We start from the raw sequence: 20,747 nt of genomic DNA on the forward strand, positions 1-20,747 counted from the left end.
TGTGACATAATTATTCAAAATCAACTTTTATTGAACTCTTTGAATTTAAACAGACTTTGTGTTTAGTTTTATTTCCATCAGTCTGCAACTTATTTAGGCCTCAAGTCCATCATTTCTGGGCTCAATGGTGGCAAAACATTCCCTACACACTGAAATTAGAGACAGTCAGTCTGGATTGACTAAGGAGGTTAAAGTACCTTTTGTTACACTTAGAAAATACCTCAATATGCTTATTTCGATAGGTGAGCTAACTTGTCTCTTTTCAATAGAAATTTCCCCACTCCTAATGTTTCGTCTTGATTTACAGGAGAACAGTCTTTGAACGACTAGATGCTTTCACCTCAACAAGCTGCAGGGGGCCAAGTTTTTCATGTTCAACATCTAAAATAAACGGCCTTGCAGTTCATTCAACCTACTACTGGCTGTTGACGGTACTGCGACTTTTTCTTCGCCGCTGTAAAGTTTTGGCTCCAAGACGAACTGTATTGGGCCTGGAAGCAGCTTGAATGAAAACGATTAGTTTAAAGGGCTGCGGGGTACTTTGATAGAGGGGGCAAAGGTCCACCTCTCACTTACCAACTTCTTAGTGCACTGAAAGGCCAGAAAACAAAGCGCTGTAGTAACTACATCTACTTAGAACACGCAGAGCACATTTTAGCTCAGCATTACAAGACCGCTTCCCCTTCTGCTGCTTGTAACGCATGCACAAAGGGGACATTTGTCTTCGCAGTAGGGGACTGCCTGGTCCTAAACAGGCATCTCGGGGTGCTCTCAGCGGGCCCCGGAGCTGTGTCTCAGGGGTACACTAATGGGGAACGAAAGGCTATCAAAGGGAAGTATCATGATGGCATCTAGGGGGGGTTATGAGAAAACAAAGCTGCCCTTCCACAGCCCCCTCTTCCATCATTTACATGGTAATCAGCTCCAGCTTTTATAGACTCCTCTGTTGGGTTTTACTTTCTCTGCTACGACCGGCACCAGCTCTGAGCCCAACCACACTGTAACACAACCAGCAGCTCTGCTCATTTTTACTCTCTTCTTTTTCTTCCCCCCTCTGCCAAATTACATTCATCTTGTTTTGCTGCCTGCCTGTCTTCCACCATTCATTCTCCCTCCTCCCACTTCTCTACTCGGGCATTTCTTCCTGTCATGGCGTTCCCCAGGCAACCTCATTGTAATGGCCTATAAAGAGTAGTAAAGATTTGCTCATATCTGTGAGGTTTGTTTATATTTAGAAATCCTTCTTCCATCAGCCAAACAACATCCTACAACTTTCTGTCCAAACGACCCATTTAGGTTTCTTTCACCATATCTGTATCAGCTGGTGAGAATAGACAAAGGGAGCAGAAATTAAGGGATTTCTCCCCGGCATTTATAAGTTAAGTTCTTTGAGCAATTTTGAAACTCCCAATTTTTGAAAAAGGTTTGATGTGAGAATAGCAGTTTTGTCTGATTCGAATTTCTCATTACAAACTATAGCTTAAGAGGCATTCAACATATATTTTTTTTCATGGCCTTCCTGTCATTTTATTTCCATTTGGGATTTCCCAATTAAGTATTTTTGAATTTGAATTTGAACGAACAATCATTATTTATTTACATGAGGATCAGAGGTGACGTCACACAGTGTGCTTCACAGAGAAGTTGCTAAGGGTTTTGCTAATGTTTTAGAAAATATTAGTTTGTTTTTGTTATTTTAAACTCTCCTTAGAAAACATATTAAAAACAAGTGTGGTCAGTGCAGCTGGCATTACTCAAACATCAGTTTTAGTGTTTATGCCTTGAGAAATGAAAAGCATCGCATTAAATGTGAGATATCCAAAAGACTGGGAACATCTGCAAATATGTAATGTTCCATGACAGTCAGAGGTTAAAAGCTGTAAATAGTGAGAGTGACTTACTAGTAATATGTTTAGCTTTCCTGTGTCTTTTGACAACCTTCAGCTTGAATAAAGCGCAGACATGTCTGCACTGTGACAATACAGTTTCCTATCAAATTCATTATTCTATTTTTCCTCGACTGTTTTTGAATATGTTTAACTTTGCGTCTTCCCTACTTAGTAGCAACATCCACACTGAAGAGTTTTGTGGATGCAAAGTGAACTGGTGGCATTTGTGTGCTCACTGAGCAAAACATTGTATTTTAAAGTGTCAGGGAGAACACGTTTTTTTTCCCCCACTATTGCAGTGCTTTAACTTTGCCCAATTTAAAACATAACTTGATATTGCCCAGGTTCATACTTTGAGTATTAACTTTATTTTTCATCACACATTGCGATTACAGTATCACAGGTAATTATTTTTGTCAGCAGGTCCAAACCATCATTGCAAAAAGAACATACACTGTTTAATCAAGGCCCTTTGTGTATTTCTAGGCAAAAATCTGCTGCCTTGTGCAACCAGGTGACAAACTCCAAGGACTCTTTCAGCAAGCGCTCTCAGAGTGTGTTCATTCATACACCACTGGGTGTTTGACAGCTTTTCTACAGCATGGAGCTGTGAGGCAGTGTGGGTAAGCCCACAGCCTGCTTGAGGTATTTATTTGTTCACGGCTCCAATGTGGACACCCCGCCTGCCGCCCCCCCAACCCTGTGCGAAAAAAAGACTCCCCTGCCTAACGCTTCATGGATGGCTAATTTTTCCTTCCTGACCTCCCTTTGTGTGGCAATGACCCACTTCACCGCCCCCCCAACACCTTCCACTCCCTGGAATAGCTGCCAACTCTGAGCACCCCCACACATGCAAAACTGAAAGCTTGACATGGTCCTCCTTGGGAGACTTTTTTAGTTTTATGTTTCTTATTGGGGCGTTTGGGTGACAAGCCATGTGAGGCAGGTCTGCACAGACCTGATCCCTCAGACACAGTGAGAGCAAGTGGTGTTTAATCTTTGGGTAAATGTTAAATGGCACAATTGTCACTGAACACATTATGTCATAAAGCAATGCTGAGGACGTTAGACAAAGCAATCAAAAAGAAATCATTTGTCAACCCATTAATCAATGTACTTTAGTGTACTTATTTTGTAACAAATACATACTTTTCTACTGTAAATTTCCACAAAACACACACACACATACATATTATTAATCTTTAAAACTTATTGCAAAAATACAAATACAGCACATTATTATAACTTCTACATTTTAACATAAACCCCCAAGAAAAAACAGTGATAGACTTACAGTATATTTTATATTACTATTAATTTCTTTATTTGTTTACTTTTATCTTGATTGAATATTTTATATTATCATCCAAAAATATGTTTGTTATTTAATCTACTGAATTGTGAATATATTTTTATAACTTGGACATTTTTTCAACTTCACAGATTTTACCATAGAACCAATACAGTTTGTATTGTTTCAAAACTTAATCAGAACCAAATAAAGTTTATATATATATATAAAATTCACAACATTATTTATTAATAAAAAGGTTAACATGATTTTAAAAAATTGTCATTGATATAAAAATATAATTTGTTTGTTTTTGCTAATTTTCCTGCTCTTTATGTTAATGTAACTGAAATCAAGTAAAGTTAATTCAGCATTGACTAATTTTGAAGTTATGCATTAGCAACCATAGATTATTAAAAAATATTCAATTGTGTTATTGATGTCTTTATTTTCCTTGTGTCCTTGATGCATAATCTTTTTTTTATTCCAACAGACTGTGACTCTTACTGTAAAGCATCAAAAGGTAAACTGAAAATCAACATGAAGAAGTACTGCAAGAAGGATTATGGTGAGTCAGACAAAACACTGGTCATTAAATTCATTTTTATTGTTAGTTTGCCAATAACACGTTCTTAGCAGAATTTTAAAAATTTGGAGCAAGTAGAATAAACCTTAGATATCAATGAATAAATCTAAAAAAAATTTCTGTAAATGTTACTTTTTATTCTAAGCCATAGAGTTCCTTTCAATTTCCTTCGCAGTCACAGGCCCGGTTTATTCAAAAGAGCTTTTACAGTTTTACCGATTTCCTACTTTAGCTCTGAGTAAAGAATCAAAACAGACAAAGAATCAAACAGATCTTTGAGCAATGAAGAGATGAGCAGACAAACAGAGGGGCAGAAAGAGAGCTTGAAGGAAGGAGCGGGAAATAGAATTAGACAGAGGTGTGTGTGTGTGGGGTGTGTGTGTGGGTGTGTGTGTGTGGTGATTATCTGCGCAGCGAGACAGACAGTGGGGGCTCACTGAGAGATCCTCATTAAGGATCAGCCTACTTCCCCCCACAACCAGAGCGTCCCGTGCTGCATTCCTGCGACCATCAGTCTGCCACACCATTCAAGGTGTGGATAAGACATATGACCTCTCCCCTCTCCCACCGTCGCCCGCGTCCCCTCCCCTGATTGAAGTCAGGCTGCAGAGCCACTGAACCAAACCGGGGGCGTCCCGCAGCATACTTCAGGAGCTTGACGGATAGGTCCGGGCTTTGTTCCGCTGGGATTTGGAGGAGTTAGGGGTCAGCTTATAGACACCTCCTCTTCAACCCAGGTCTACCTCACTGGTGGTGTCGTGAGAAAAGCTGGGCCTCTGGATCATTTGCTGTTGGTTCTGGGGGAACTACATCAAAATCGGGGCAGTAGTGAGAGTCTGCATTTTGTAAAAATGTCTGATTAAAGGGAAATTTTACATCAATTTTAGTCAAAGTGAACACAAAATGTTGGCAGTTACCATTAGGAGAAGACATTTATTTAAAAAGAGTAAAATGATGTTCTGCTAACAGAACCATCAGTCCATCATCTATCCACCCAACCCAAGATGACCATGCATTGAAGAACAGCTCTCAGATGATTTGGTATGCGTTTTGTGTGAACTGCAGCGGATTGATGGCTGTAATAATATCAAGAAAAGAAAAATAAAGGCTCCGCTGAAGCATAAAAGCATTTGTGTGCAGCTATACAAGACATTTGCTCGCATTAAGGAGACTGACCGGTTAAAGCAGCTGTGTAACTCATGTCAGAACAAACTCTAGGGATCAGTGTAATTTAGCTTTGGCACACAACAGATCAGATCTACACAAAAGATGGTTTTGCTGTTTAAACTACTGAAGCATGAATACTTTTTTTCACTAATCCATCTCTCTGCTACTGGTCTTACAGCACCTTGTGAAAGTATTCAAGTCTCTATAACACGATTTGTCACATTTTGGAACATTATAACCACAAACGTCAATGTAACTCTTTTGAATTTTACGTGACAAACCAATGCAAAATTACTGCTTAATTTTACAGTGGAAGATTAAATTATTTTAACAAATAATGGTCTAGGTGTGGTGTGCATTTAGATTCAGCCTCCCTGAGTAAATACGTTGTAGAAGCTGCAAATACAGCTGCAAGTATTATTGTTTTTTGGGTGTGTCTCTACTGTATCTATGCATTAGCTTGCATGCATAGATACAGAAACTCTTCTTTGTGACTCAGCTGAAGCTGAGTCAGACTGGACGTAGAGCGTCTGTGAATAAGCTGTTCCACAGATTCTTAATCAAATTTAGGTTACAGACTTTGCTGCAGATTCAGTCATTTGCTTTGCCTTTACTAGCGCAATCTAGGTTTGAAATACACACTATAGTAGCTTACAAAAACATACTAAAATGTGATTCAGGAGAGGAACAAAATCCTTGTGAAGTATAGGAAATCTGAGCAGAAGTCAAACTCAGTGTGGATCTATTGAATTTGTCTCAGAAGAAGGAAAGCTTTGGAGTGTTTTAAAAAAGATCAGCAGGAAGCTCGAGCTCCATGCTGTGCCAGAAAACCATGCTGCGATGCTTTGTATCCAGGCCCATGGAAAGCATTACAAGCTACCGTGGGGTGCAAGATAAGGGTTGAAATGTCTGATCTCAGCAGAACCCTGGCTATAACCAGTTTATCCACTCCAGTCTCCCCAGTAGTTGTTGACCTAATGCAAAGATGAGCTGGTGGACACAAGGAGATGCCTGGGTCACCCTCAGATCACTCTTAACTTAAGCGAAATTGAGAATTAAATTCAAACTAAAAACTAAACTTAAAAATAGGGAAAACATAGCTCCCTATTTTACACATAGAGCTAAATAAAAAATACACACAATTTTCTTTGATATGATTTAATAAAATGCTGGAGTTTAGCCAAAAAGAGAGAGATCGCTTTAAGAAATTAGAGCATGAAATTTCCAGGCAACACGCCTATTGAAGCCATGCTCAAACCCAGCCTATTAGCTTCAGAATAAGGAAATGAATGCAAAAAATTTTACTGTACAAATAATGATGACCTCAATATCACCAGTAATTTATTAAGCTTATAGTACAATATATCAGACTCAACACTTTCAGACACAGTCCTCTAAAAGCATATCTTGCTCCTGCTGGTGATATTTTCATGTTGAGCAAGGCAAGTGCAAGGATAACGTTAGCATGTTTAGTCTGTTTTGATGCGACTCATTGATATTTAGACTTCACTATAATTCCACTTAAAGGTGCACAGAAAAAAACCTAAAGAGGAAAATGTTCTTCTGCTTAATAAAGCTGATGTTTTGATTTGAACGTTGTAAACTTTACTGACTAGTGTTTCAGCTTCTCTGAAAGCATGTTAAAAATGCTTTGACTGGAAACCCTGAGCCAAAATGTGGGATCAGACCTCGTACCAACACAATGTTGTTTTGGTCTAGAAGGCTTCTCCTGCTTATAGGGCTCCTCAAATAGTCTAAAAACTAAAGTTCTTGCTCAGAAAATATTATATCTAATTCTTATGTTCAGAGTGTGATATTAAAGGTTTCAGATTTTAAAAAAAGAAGAAAATGTACAGTTTTAGATCACTGATTGGAGATTGTAGATACAAATCCTGCACTGTACTCGGATTTCTCTTTAATGCTGAAGGTGAAAGCAGTGACCCCATCACATGATTGTTCATCTTTAAAGCTCCCTCATAATTATAGGAGAAGCTTAATGGAGCTTAATAGAGATCTGGTCAATATAATACATATTGATACATTCTGGCGTAGGATCCATGAGCGTCTATCTGCTCCCTGAGGGCCACGTCCGTTCATTCTTCACATAATATCCCTGAGTGTCTGCTCAGCTAACGTCTCTAATAGCCATCTCTTGCCTCCTAATCCCATTACTGATCACACTGCTGTGTCAGTATAATAGACAAAGTGCATGTGGAGCTGTATATTATAGCTGGGCTGCATACCTGGCTTTTTCACTTTGTTTAAGAGAAGAACGTAAACTACAAATGTCCATTTTTGAAAGAGGATCATATTTGCTTTAGTGTAGTTCGCTGTTATTTATTGTACATACTGTAACTGCATGTACACTGCAAAACACTAAATCTTACCAAGTAATTTTGATCTAGTTTCTAGTGCAAATATGTTAGTACAATTGAAATAAGACAAAACTAACTTACAAGTAACTTTTCTGCAAAATATAGAGAATTGTTTTAAGTAAATAATTCCTTGATATTGATGGAAAAAGTATTTGTTCCATCGGCAGATAAATTCACTTATAACAAGACATTTTTCCTGTAATAAGTGAAATAATCTGCCAATGGAAATAGTACTTTATAAAGAATTATAAAGTACAATATTAAGGAATTATTTACTGAAAACAAGCTCCTAAATCTTGCAGAAAAGTTACTTGTAAGTTCATTTGTCATATTTCAAGTGCATTTAGAAATTTGCTCTTGAAGCTAGACTAAAGTACTTTGTAAATTTTAGTGTTTTTTGCAGTGTTCTTTTACAGCAGATTTATCTTTTGTCAACAGGTTTCTTTTTGTAATGTGTTGGTAAGTAGCTTAAAGGCTTTATAAAAATCACAAGAGGCCCCAGTCTGTATTATAAGTAAATAGAAATATGTTGTGCATGTGTTGAAAGCAGTAAAATCGACTTGACGTTAACCAAGAATGTTTTGTCCTCCAATATCACATTGCAGCTGTCCAGGTGCACATCCTGAAGGCAGACAAAGCTGGCGAGTGGTGGAAATTTACCGTCAACATCATATCCGTCTACAAGCAGGGGGAAAGCCGCATCCGCAGGGGGGACCAGTTCTTATGGGTCCGTGCCAAAGACGTGGCCTGCAAGTGTCCCAAGATCAAGCCCGGGAAGAAGTACCTGCTGCTAGGGAACGACGAGGACTCCCCCGGCCAGACCGGAGTGGTGGCGGACAAAGGAAGCCTGGTCATCCAGTGGAGGGACACGTGGGCACGCAGACTGAGAAAGTTCCAGCAGCGTGAGAAGAAAGGAAAGTGCAAGAAGCCATAGGTGGGGAGCAAGCAGAGGGGAAGCTGGAGAACGAAGAGGAATCCTCAACAGGTTCTCAGAAAAAAAAAAAGAAGAAAAAAACGAGAGAAAGTGAGCTCAGAGAGAGACAGAGGACCCGGGACAGAGGACACTGTTTATGTTGCTGCTTTTTGTGTAGAAGCATGAAGAGAATTATTTAGGATGATTTGTATTTTCTAGTGAACTTTTGTTGAAGGAGGTCACCTTGCAGATTTGGTTTCATGGTTTATTTTACCCTGAGGTTCGTCTCTCTTGTGGATTTGGCGAATTTGCACCTATTACCAGTATATAACATTATTTGTGTTTGTTTTCTTTACTCTAGTATGAAAACCCTGTATTGAATGCTCAAATTTTTTATGGACATCCTACGCTGGTGCAAATGACAAAAAGACACTTAATTACAGCTGCAATATTGCCTCTGCATGTATTGTTTTTTTTAACTGTATTTTTCACATATTTTTAACTGGTTTCATGGAAAGCTGTCGTTTATCTGAGGTACGTGCTGTGAAAGCTACTGTTGCTATGTCAAACCAACATACATGTAGTTGTCTTTCGTGTGCTCCGAGTCAGGAATATCTGCAGTTTAAACAATCATAATTCTCTCAGTTTTCTTTTTCGTGAGTTCTAAGATTAAGAATATGCAAGTGGAAGAAGAGGAACAGGGACAGAGTTTAGTTTTTATTTATAAAAACTCCTCAACTACACATCTTAAATCGTAAAAGCTATGATGCGTTATGCTAAGAGTACATATTCACCCTTCTTATTTGAGAACGGTCAAATCACTTAGGTGGCTGTTGAAGGAATAATTCGAGATTTTTCAAGTGAGATTCTGTTAATAGGTTCTAAGCAGACAATATGTCAGAGCATCTCAAATAATCATCAAAAATGTAAACTGTATGATACTTAAAGATGTTCTTGTCTGTCTTTGTATACATGTGGACTTATTCTATAGAGTTTCATAAGATGGTCCAACATTTGTAACTATAACAGCTTCAGCTCCTCTCTGAAGCCTGGCTACAAGGCTCAAGAGTACGTTTAGGAGATTTTATTGCCATTCTTTGAAAAGTGCATTTGTGAGGTCACATATTGATATTGGATTAGAACGCCTCACACTCAGCGTTCTGAGAGTGAAGGCTGAGAGTGAGGCGTTCACTCTCAGGACACCTAAGGATGTTTAGGCCCTGATCCTAAAGATGTTTTATGTTCCCCATCTATATATATGCATTTGTTCAAAAACATTGGCACATCCTTGAAAAGTCCTGAACTATTCCTTTAATGTACTTTTGTATTTTAATTCATATTTGAAGAGTTCATTTCTTATCAGTTTATTTAAACAAGTAATTTTCATTACTGGCTTTTAAAGGAGACTTGCTTTTTCAAACAGCTTATCGACCAGAGGCCACTCGCAGTTTTACATGAGTTTTTACATCAGATCTTAAAATATTTTTTGGAACAGTAAAGATAACAAAAATAAAGAATACGGGACATGGATACAGTCTTTGTTTTGCAACAAAATGTAATGCATGTCGCCTATTTAGAAAGTGAAAAATACTTAATTGCAGCTGCATCTTTGCTACAAAGAAGACAGTAAACAGCAAAAAGCAAACAGTACTGCATGTCACATTTGTAAGGGTTCAGATGTTTTACAAACTCATAAATACTATACTGCTGACAGCAGATCATTAAAACTTACATTAAAGTTTAAAATAAGTAGAAAAGTAACTAACTACAGGAACAAAGATACAAAAAGCAGGAAAATGGAAACCACAAAAGGATTATCTTAGTACCTCATGATGCATATATACATTATATACAGGACCTTTAGTAAGAGGATAACTTTATTTATCTCCACCTTCATTTGCAATGTTTTCTCAGATTTTTACTGTTTTTGCAGACATCAATGCAAGAATGCACATTGACTATAAGGACACAGACCATTCACTTCAACATTTTGCACAAGGTGGAATGGGTGGCAATCATCTGCCTGTTGATACCACTTTGCTCATCTGTTTGTACACAGTTCACTTCTCTTGAGAGGAAGAAAGTCGCAGAGCTCAGGTTATGTAAAACATAAATAATTAATGCATCGATCTTTGAAAGACAACATCAACAAAAACAAACCCAGGAATAAACAGTTTCTTGCCTCTCAAAATCACATGCATAACCTCGTCGGTGAAGTTTAATTAGGCTCTCAGCGGACTGCAAATGCAAACGTTTACAGGTCGCTACTTGCTCGGCTACTAGCACGCACACCTCCAAAATGCACCTAATCTGCCTTCTGAGAGATCGAAGGAAGTTGAAAGTTTTTCAGGATGCATGGCAAAATATCCAGAAATATATTTGCCGTGCTCTCAAATAGATGCTGTGATATTTCTCAATGAGAAGGGAGAAACATGAGAACACATGTAGAACAAGCAGGAAGAAAAAAGTATGAGTAGCAGCTCATAAGGTTTACAATACAATTATACAATAGTTGTACAACACAGAAATCAAAATCTGCATGATTCCTTCTGATGATGCTCTTACACTGCAAAGTGTAGAATCACACGCACTCACCTACAAAAATGGGGTTTTCTGAATTAACAGAGATTCAGTTATGTTTGAGCGACGGAGGAGATCTAGTATAACAGAGCCTTATACATCCTTATAAAGCCATGGTGTTAATAACAGGGGTTTGACTGCAATAGATGCCTGACAAACAGATGACTGACATTATTCTGATTTAACTATACATCTAGTGTTTGATTTGTATTTGAATGATCATGCTCTAAAGATTTAGGGCTGTTCATGAACGTGGAGCATATTTGCATACTCTTGCCTTTCATTGGTAAATACTTTAGTTTTATTGTCAGCTGATGAATTTTAACCTCTAATCACACTTCTCTCATCTCTGTAGCCTCATGCTGTACTTTTTCCAGCAGTCTGTAGAGCAATGGTTTGACAAGCCTCCCCGATGAAACGCCATAAACACATCAAAGCCTTGCTTTGTGTTCATACTATGAATTGTAAATGTTCTTGTCACCATTGCAAAGACGTTTAGCAATGTTGTTTTACAATGCCTACTAATATATTATGGTTATTATATATGAATATATTTAATGACACAAGACATTGTGGATTTTGTCTTTTCAACTTTTTTTTTATTACCTGTATGTGGTTGTTTAGATTGTTGACATTAAAGAAGGAAAATAACTACTGAACACAAACTTGGTAGAACTAAATTCAGATTATCAGTTGAAATAAACTTGTTACATTGACAGATTATTTGTCTTTGTTGCTGTGATTTCTTTATTTCTCCATTTTGCTGATGTGTTCAAAGTTTGGCATATTGTTTTATAGTCTAATCTAATCCTGATTTAAGCTTCTCCACAACCCGCCATGTTGCAATTTGCTCTACAACAGCTGTACTTGTACTAACATTACATTATGTGGATCATATTTACAATTTAGGTGACTTCTGAGCTGTTTTAGAAGGGGATGAATACACATTTTTTTCAGACTTTTGCTTCTACTTCACAGCTATTTGGTGCTGGTCTATCAACTAAAATCCCCATAAACTATGTTATCGTTTGCATTATAATGTGACAGGATGTAAATGGGTCTGCATATTTTTTCAGGCACCGTAGAATGAAGATGTGGTTCATGTGTGCAGAAATTATGTCAGCAGCCCACTCCAACTAAATATCACGTTACCAAACCCTCCAGCACTCCAGAGAAGCATGACGAGTCTCTGACATGACGGCAGACAGACAGGTATCAAGGGACTATTAACTGAAAATGTCATTTATTAGATATTACAAGCAGAGCTGATTAAACAGGAAGTAACAGAGGCATGTTAATAACACAGTCGAGCTGTTAGTTCTGGCTACAGTCTGTTCGATAAACATTAGAAAGTCCTAGCAAACTTACATTATTACAGTTGCTACAGCAATGCATGAGTAAATAAATGTGAATGTGAATATTGGAAGGTTACTTTACCTGATGTAAACCTGAGTCCAGCCACAGAAATACTGTAGACCTGCAGGAGGTTCTGCTGTTTGGACTAAATTACATAAAAAAAATAGTTCTCAATCTGCCAAATAATTTAACATCCAGATGATCAGTGGATGCAATGATTCAAACATTACGTTCACTACAGTAAAAGACGATTTATATTCCCACAATATTTACAGGACAGAAAAGGAAACGTCCTCAAGCCTCTTCTGCCCACAGTATAAAAACAAGCATTTGTGCTGCTAAAGGAAGAAAACTTTATTTCACATTCTTTTAGTTGGATAGTTTCCAGTGATCAGAAAGAGAGAATAAACAAAAGACCCAAGACAGTATTTCAGTGAGCATCTGTGATTTAAACTGGTCCACAGCCGCCGCTGCCACCGCCGCCATCTGCTACACGGGCCACACAGCGATCACAACGATGGCTATGAGCAGCAGCACGATCACCACCAGCATCCCTGAGCGGGCAAAAGGAAAAACAGAGAAGGATGAGATTAAGGCAGTAAGAGAAGGCGACAAACCTCTGCTGATTGCCAAAGACATCAAAACTCAAATTATGTCATATCAACTCAGATACAATGGGGAGGCCAGGAGGTCTATCATCGCCGAATATCTTGAAACTTAATTAGGAATTATCATTAGGATTTGAAACTAACCTCTTTAGCTGAAATGCCAACATTTTTATGGTTTTTTTTGTCCAATGAAACATTTCATTTACACCAACAATTTGAAACCCGATCCAGAGTCTCCTTAAAATATATTAATTTCTCTTAAAATACAAACATATTGAGTTTAACATTTGCAGGAGATGGCCTGATGTTTATGAGGAGTGTAAGCATGTAAAATGGGACATTTAACTCAACATTTGCTCCATCTGAAAGTAGCATTTTTGGACAGATAAAATCCAGCAAACCTCTATCAAGGTTGCATTGATGTCGCTTTTTATGTGACTTTTACTGAGGTGCTGAAGTACTGATCACAGCTGTTGGCCCTCTCACTCAAACTGTCCAACTGCCCAACCATTTTTTTAGCGTTACATTTCTCTCATTCTTGTGCTTTTTACTCCCACTCCCCCCTCTGCTGCCTAATTGGCTGTTTGTCCCACAGGTGAAAAGTCAAGGCAAGGTTTAAGCCATGCGGGATAAACTAGAGTTAAAGGGGGTCCAGATGGCTTTGAAAGTCTTATTGTTCCACTGCAAGTTGCCTTATTTATTTAGTTTTTTAAAGTAAACTAAAACATGGAGGGCTTATGTTTTGTTGTTTTTCCATATGTAGGTAATAACTTGAGCATTTTGTGTTTTTATTCTGTTTGAGTGGAAGGTGTTCACACAGGACGTGCATGTTAGGCGTTATCGCCGGACGACACAACACCTCTCCCCACTAATCCCCAACATATGTGAGCTAAATGTAAATGTCAAAGCAGAAACATTTGCTCCGACATTTGTGATGACTCTTTAAACGCCTCCAGCTAAAAGCAAAATGCACCTCAGAATTTACTGCAATTATCCTTGTTTGCATGTAAATGATATGTAAGCAAAACCCAATGCTTATTGGATTCAGACTTAAGAATTTCATTGATCCTGATCCAACATCTGACAGAAACTCCACCTCTCAATCCATAGCAACAACAGCATCAAGGAATGAGCTTTGCAAGCTATGCATGCATTACTGTGGAGCAAGGCTCTCACACTCTTCAACTTCACATAATAGTCACTCATAAAGCCACAGTTGACACCCAAAGTGACCCCACCCTTCTTTTGTCCTTGCACCGTCACTGTCTGCCCCGGCAACTAAACATGGCCCTCCTCGCCCTCAGAGGGACTCCTGGGGTCTCATGACAATATTGGGCCTGGCATCCCCGATAGATTAGGGCGGTGCTGTGACAGTCCTGCTGAGGGAGATGGTTGGTGTCTGCTGACAGGCTGACCACCCAGGAGTCCTGCAGGAACAAGCCTGGGTTCATCCGTAAGACAAATCACAGAAAGAAAATGATAATTGGTGAGAGTCCTGACCATACAGAGACCCCCGCCCCCTGAAGCTGCCGCCCCGCTCAGAGTTCAAAGACTTTTTGGACCACAAAAGGCGAGCATGACCCCTAAAGGAAGGGGACATATTTTCTGTTAAGATTAACATGGAGATGTTCCTGGAAACAAAGCTGGAACAGACAAAAACTTTAATGAGTTTTTTGTTTGTTTGTTTGTTTGTTTATTCATAGGACATTAAGAAAAAGATGGCGTATCAATAAATGTTCTTAAATTATCCATATTTTCTCTGACACATGCAAATCAACAGATATTTAAGTCAAGGATCTTCTGTTTCGGAGTTTTCTGCAAATTGTATTAAATTTACCAACGACTTGTATTAAACAGATGCTCATGTAGTTTTTAGGGCTCATTTTCAAAAATTTCTGTGGATAACATTTTGAATAAACAAAAAAAACAGCTATAGTGGATGTTTTTCAGCCAGCCTGTTGGCAGTGTGCAGCAACAGATAGAGGAGGTGTAGAATTGAATGACTTCTCTGCTCCATATGACCAGAGAAGACATTGGTGACTCTGGTACCTTCTAAATAATAATAATAATAATAAAAAAAGAGTAGAAACATATTACATAGTCTCATCTGTAAATAAATATTTATATCTCGTAGAGCACTTCTGGATAGATGCAAACTCCATCTCGTTGCTTGTACTTGTGACAATGCAATGACAATAAAGTTGAATTCTATTCTATATTTTTTTTAAAAAAGAATGATTAGTTTGGATGCCATTACTTCATTAAGCCTAATACTTTAACCTAATACCAAGCCTAAACTATTGCCTCGTCAGGTATAAACTAAACTAATCTATCTAGTATTTCACAAGTAGGCTAAACTATGTAGGAATCAAAACATCACCGGTGTGAAAACTTGATCAAAAATATAAAACAACTTAAACATTTAAATATTATTGCTTCTTTTTTTCTCCACCAACACATCCTAACATGCATAAGAAATAACACAAATGTTAGGAGAAAATTAAATCAACACAAACACTAGTGCTGCAGTTGTAGTTAAAGTACGGTAATCCAAATCACAGCAATACTCGGGGAAAGTTTCCTCTGAAATCTCCCGTAGTACTGAATGTGTAACTTAGTTGGGATTTAAGTCACCTCTGGGTTTTATAGGGCTGCTGAAGTGGCTCTACAAGCTGGGGATTAGCTAAGTCAATTGGAGTCATCATGAAGTGATGCTGTGTGTTGAGGATCTTCTAACTCACATTGCACTACAACAGATCCTGTAGTCCTACAGACTAATCTGACACACTGATCCAACTAAACTAAAAAACCCTTGTTAGTTTCTGCCAAAGCTGACAGAAGTGGTAATGACTGTGTATCCAGTTCATCCAACTGTAACAGAAGTAGATCTGTGCTTGAAATGTTTGTAGAAAAATTTATGGGTTTTTTTTTTTAAGGAAGTTTTGTTCCTTAACAATAGCTGAGCATGGCTCTCATCTTAATTTTGAGACTCCGATTCAAGTTGCACTTGTGTTGCAATAAAAAAAAAAAGAAAGAATTACATCAAAATTGACTTAGACCTGTGTTCAAAAGACTTGATGTAAACATCTCTGGCTCTAGAGTCAGAAGTTTTTTTGTTGTTGGTGTTGAATCAAAACTACTTGCAGGATGAAACAGAAGCATGTAAAGTATCTATAGTGGTTTCTCAAACCACTGCTGTTTGGTGAAATGTGTTAGCGGATCAATTTATGACAAGACAAATGTCTGTGATATTTATTCCTGACCTTCAGCTGAAAGAAAATTAGCATGTACAACAATCAGAGATTTGAGGCATTTCTGGTTTTTGTAACACAGATCACAAGTAATTTCTTCCAAATCAAGTCTCAAGTCTTTCACAAGTCCAAGTCAATTCTCTACCAACTAAAATAAATACTTTCTAAACAAATCCCCAACACCTATGTCACCTCGAACCTCTAAGGTTAGGATTCCACACCTTTATTGTTTTTCCTTAGGCCTAAATTACCACATGAACATATCCTAATTATTTATCAATCTCTTATTAAATAATAAAAGTAATAGTTTAATCTTTTTAACGTTTAATTCACTATGCTAGAATTTCCTAAAGGTTGATTTATATTGTTTTGTTCTAACATGGTAATATTTACCATATTAGAAATATAAATTGCCATGTATGTTCTAAAGAAAAAAGTAATAAGAAGAAACCAAAATCTATTAATGTCAATTTCTGAATGTATCAAAGTAAAATGATTGTTTTAGGGAAGAAATTTGTGCAAGAGGAAAAATGGCCACAAGATTTATTCCTGACTTAAAAGATGATGTGCATCATTACACGGTTAGAGCAGCAAAACTACTAAAGCATTTACGGTGAGCAGAGCAACAGCAATGCTAAGTATGCTCTGCTGTCATACCCTAACTATCCTACCTTTGCAGGGACGCGTCAGACATAATATCAAACAGTGCTTTTGGATGAACAGAGCTTTTAAAAATAAATAAAGCCTTACAGCTAAGGAATTATAAACACACTGCTAGAGCAAAAGAGGGAAAGCCCTTCGAACAATCTGTGGCATGCAGTATTTTCACTTCTTTCTTTGCTTAACACAGACATGAGTGTCAAACAACTGAGGTGGTGAACAGAGGGACGACAGAGATGAATGAACGAAAGCGAGCGAAGGCGTAGAGGTGAGAGTGAAGAGGATCAGAAGGGGAATTTTCCGTCCCCGAAGGCAAGAAGCATAAAACCCACAACTGCAGCAGACATGTGCATGTATACTTTCTAAATACAGAAAAATAGCATAAAACATAAATGCAATACCAACATACAGAGATCACATGTACAGGTTTGAAAAAATTGGGCTTCCTCATGAAGCCTTTACTTCTTCATTGCTCAACCTGGGATGTGTTTCAAGTCACACCACAGCATTGGCATGAAGTCATGATCTGGGTTTTGACTAGGCCCAGGACTTTTCTTTTTTTTTTTTTTTTACTTCTCAGACAGTCAATTTTCTACTAAGTTTTTAGTCACTATTGTGTTATAAGATTAAGTTCTGCTTCCGATTAATTTTGTATTTTTACATATAACCTCACCTAGGACTCATGGTGGATTCTGGTCACATCCCCAAACCATGACACTTCCACCTCTGTGCCCCACAGTTACCATGGAGCCTTAAATGCCGTATTTGGTCCACAGCCAACATGTCCCCTGCTCTTAGGTCCAAATAATGTGATTACCTGTCCTAATATGTTGTACACCTTCCATTAAAGTTGAACTTGTACTATTTCAGCTTGTACAGCTGCTGTAGATTCTGTAAGAAATTTACAACAGCAAAATTTTAGGGATTTTGAAGACTTCCTTTAGGACCCTGTGGTCTGCTTTAAAGGTAAACCTGCTGGGACAGGTTTTTAGACAGAAGAATGTCTGATTTCAAATTATTTTGAATTCTCATTGAATGTCTTCAATTTTCAAAATTACATTTACAATGACTTTTAGAATGTTTTTTTTTCTTTTTTGGATTACATGACTTGACTTTTTTCAGAGCTATTAAAACTGATTTTAACATAGTAAACGGATTAAGCTTTATCTGGTCGAACTGACCACTTAAAAAGCTTTAACTCTACACATTCATATACACTCCTTCAACAATTTGCAGATAGATGGGTAACTTTGAAAAACAGCAAAATAAGACTGTACAGTAAGGAGAAATTATTAAGAGTGAAAGAAAGAGCCTTTTAATTTGACTTGAAATTTAGTAAAAAATGGGTTAAGTGCCTTGCTCAAGGGCACATCAACATGTAGTGGAGCAGGAGCTGAAATCAAGTATTTTAATTGAAAGACGACTCTCCTCCCAGTGAGTCACAGTTGCCCCTAATCTAACTTCCAATACATGGAATACAACTTCTTATACATGTTTTTCATATATTGTCCTAATATTTTCACAGAACCGTACCTAAACATACTAGACTTGCACAAACTAGAGCCATAAATATTCTCCGACCTCAATCGGAGGGAAAGCAAAAAGAAACATGTTGAACCAAACAACAGGCGGATCTCTGGGATTGTCAAACAAACCAATACTCAGCCACCATGGGAACACAAGCAACAAAAAGAGGAATTCTGCAGGCTGACCTTCCCTTCGCAAGCTCTGTTTCTGTCTGCGACGGAACGTTAGCCGGGTCAAAACAATGCAGCCTCAGCCAGGGCAACAGAAACTGACATTTCACAAGGCGAAAAAAGAAAACAAGGGCTTTGCTGAGACTGCCTACTCCAAAGGATGGTGTTCGTCAGCTAACTATCACAGCCATTTCCCTCTAACATTTCTCTTTCAAAAAAACACAAAGGCTCTTTGTGAAAATGATGAAAACAAATTTGATCTATGGTAAAGAGGCCAAAAGGCCTTTACAAAACTTTTTCAGGAAACTCCTCGGTCCTACAACATGTGGAGTTTTAAAGAAGTTGATGACATGACCCGATGTGTGACTTTGTGGGATTCATCAAGACATCTCCTTTAAAAGCCTGCAGCATGTTAGGAGGCGTGATAAGCAGAGCTCACCATCCAGCAACAACATGCGCCAAGGCCTGATCTCATCATCTCCATGTTCTCAGGTTCATTACCCACCATGCTTTCTGCTTTCGGCCAACTAAACAACAGCCCACTACCACTAGCTTAACTAATTGGACACATTTTTGTACAGTTACAGTCCTCTGCACAGGTACCCCTGTATTATCTTGTTGCAACCACAAACATCAATGGATTTTATGTGATAGACCAACCCAAATTAGAGCACTATTGTGAAGAAAATAATTTATTTACGAATCAAAATCTGAACAGTGTGACATACATTGTATTATAAAACAACAATAAAAACCTGGAGAATCACACCAGCAAATCCTTTGGATTTTGTCCGTACCAGCTTTGCTCATATAGAAGCTGACAGTTTTGTAAAAAAAAATTACAGTTAAATTGGATAAGGAGTGAAGGTAAAGAACAATTTTCAATTACAGACTAAGTTGTATTTAGTTAAGCTAAATACAAGCTCATCTTACACATTGATGTGCATATCTTTTTTGAAAAATAGCTCAAGCAAAGACAGAGCTATTTTCTTGGAGCCATTCATTGGCTTATGAATGTTAGCGTGCATCTGCCTCACTTTAATGGCATGTTCTCTTGTCTTTACCATTTTGAGGAGTAGTAAAGAGAAATAGGCCACTGTCTCATGTCATTTACCAAGGGAAATAGGAAGCTGTGGGTAAATAAAAGCTCCTAGACACTTAAAACGAGACAAAAGAACAAGAAAATCAACTTGTAACTTGCACATTATTTATAAGTGTAACTATTTGTGATACCAGTGATTTTGTATTATTTGGTACACATCTTTATCCAGGGTCCTGTTAAATGTGAAGGGATGTAAGTGAGGCTCACCACATGACGCTGACTTGGTATCTACCAGCTTCACTCTTCGTGTCTCATTCCGAATCCTGCCGTCTGTTTTGTCCACGAGATGTGCAAGGTCGTCAATGATTTCTGAGACAAAGACAGGAAAAGAAGAAGAAAAGTATTTATACTCACTGATGGCAATTTTTAATAATTCCTGAAGCTAAATTTTCACAAAAAACCTTTTCTCCATGTTGGACAATGGGAATATTTTTAAATGCATGCTTGGTCCTTTAGTGAAAAGACAGGACTCTGTATATAAAGCTACATTTTGCGTTGAAACAAGGCTAATCCATTGTGCCTGAATCTGTTGTTAATGAGACTTTGCGTTTCTGCGAATGTTGGACATTGGACAAGATTTTTCCGGTAGAAAAGATTTGATTACTTGAAGCTCGTTTAAACTGATGCCAACAACATTTGCGAGAGCCGCTGTGCTGACATGGCATTCCCCATGCTCTAGCTCCACAATAAAAAACAGAAAACTGGATTTATTTAATACGGACAAACTTAAAAACAAGTAAATACAACTATAACTGCAACCTCTACAAATTTGATAAGCAATGCTAAAATAAACACAAAAAACTCAAATTAGCTAAAACAATCCCTCTTTCTGTAAAGGAAACCCCGTCAGCCTCTCTCCTGATTCCAACTGTCTCATTAACAGGAAGCTGTGAATAAACACAGTGAGAACCATATGAGAAAACGCATTCAGCAAAAACATGCCTCATTGCTCTTGTTGTAAATCAGCAGATTTACAACAGAACACAACTTGAATAAAAAAGCAAGGGTCTGTGTGTCTGGAGCTGCAGATTGATGGCCTGCTTTTTATCTTTGCACCTACTGTGTTGATGGGTGCTGTGCAGTAGCCTTCGGAATATAAAAAGTCCAAAGAAAATGAGAAATATGAACGGATAAAAGAACGGAAAAACATTTTCTGTGTCGAGGAAAGGTAAATTCTGGTTGTGAATAAGTGTACTGCAGGTCTTCTCCACACCAACAAGAGTATTTTACAAAAAACATTTCTGTGACAGCACCTCCAGTTGATTTTTTTTG

The 20,747-nt window shown here is 37.9% G+C and overlaps 2 protein-coding genes across 2 annotated transcripts in view; one reads left to right on the forward strand and one right to left on the reverse strand.

Moving 5' to 3' along the window:
* LOC114144470 (netrin-1) overlaps positions 1-11,524 on the forward strand; it is a 72,086-nt gene extending 60,562 nt beyond the window's left edge. Inside the window, exons 6-7 of the mRNA XM_028017340.1 lie at positions 3,674-3,748; positions 7,914-11,524. Coding sequence (XP_027873141.1) covers positions 3,674-3,748; positions 7,914-8,242 — 404 coding nt within the window. The 3' untranslated portion in view covers positions 8,243-11,524. The remainder of the gene's footprint in view (positions 1-3,673; positions 3,749-7,913) is intronic.
* A 503-nt stretch (positions 11,525-12,027) lies between these two features.
* stx8 (syntaxin 8) overlaps positions 12,028-20,747 on the reverse strand; it is a 32,319-nt gene continuing 23,599 nt past the window's right edge. Inside the window, exons 7-8 of the mRNA XM_028017341.1 lie at positions 19,683-19,784; positions 12,028-12,711 (exon numbers count right to left, since the gene is read on the reverse strand). Coding sequence (XP_027873142.1) covers positions 12,647-12,711; positions 19,683-19,784 — 167 coding nt within the window. The 3' untranslated portion in view covers positions 12,028-12,646. The remainder of the gene's footprint in view (positions 12,712-19,682; positions 19,785-20,747) is intronic.

This window comes from Xiphophorus couchianus, chromosome 5, assembly GCF_001444195.1.
Source record: "Xiphophorus couchianus chromosome 5, X_couchianus-1.0, whole genome shotgun sequence".
Taxonomy (NCBI): domain Eukaryota; kingdom Metazoa; phylum Chordata; class Actinopteri; order Cyprinodontiformes; family Poeciliidae; genus Xiphophorus; species Xiphophorus couchianus.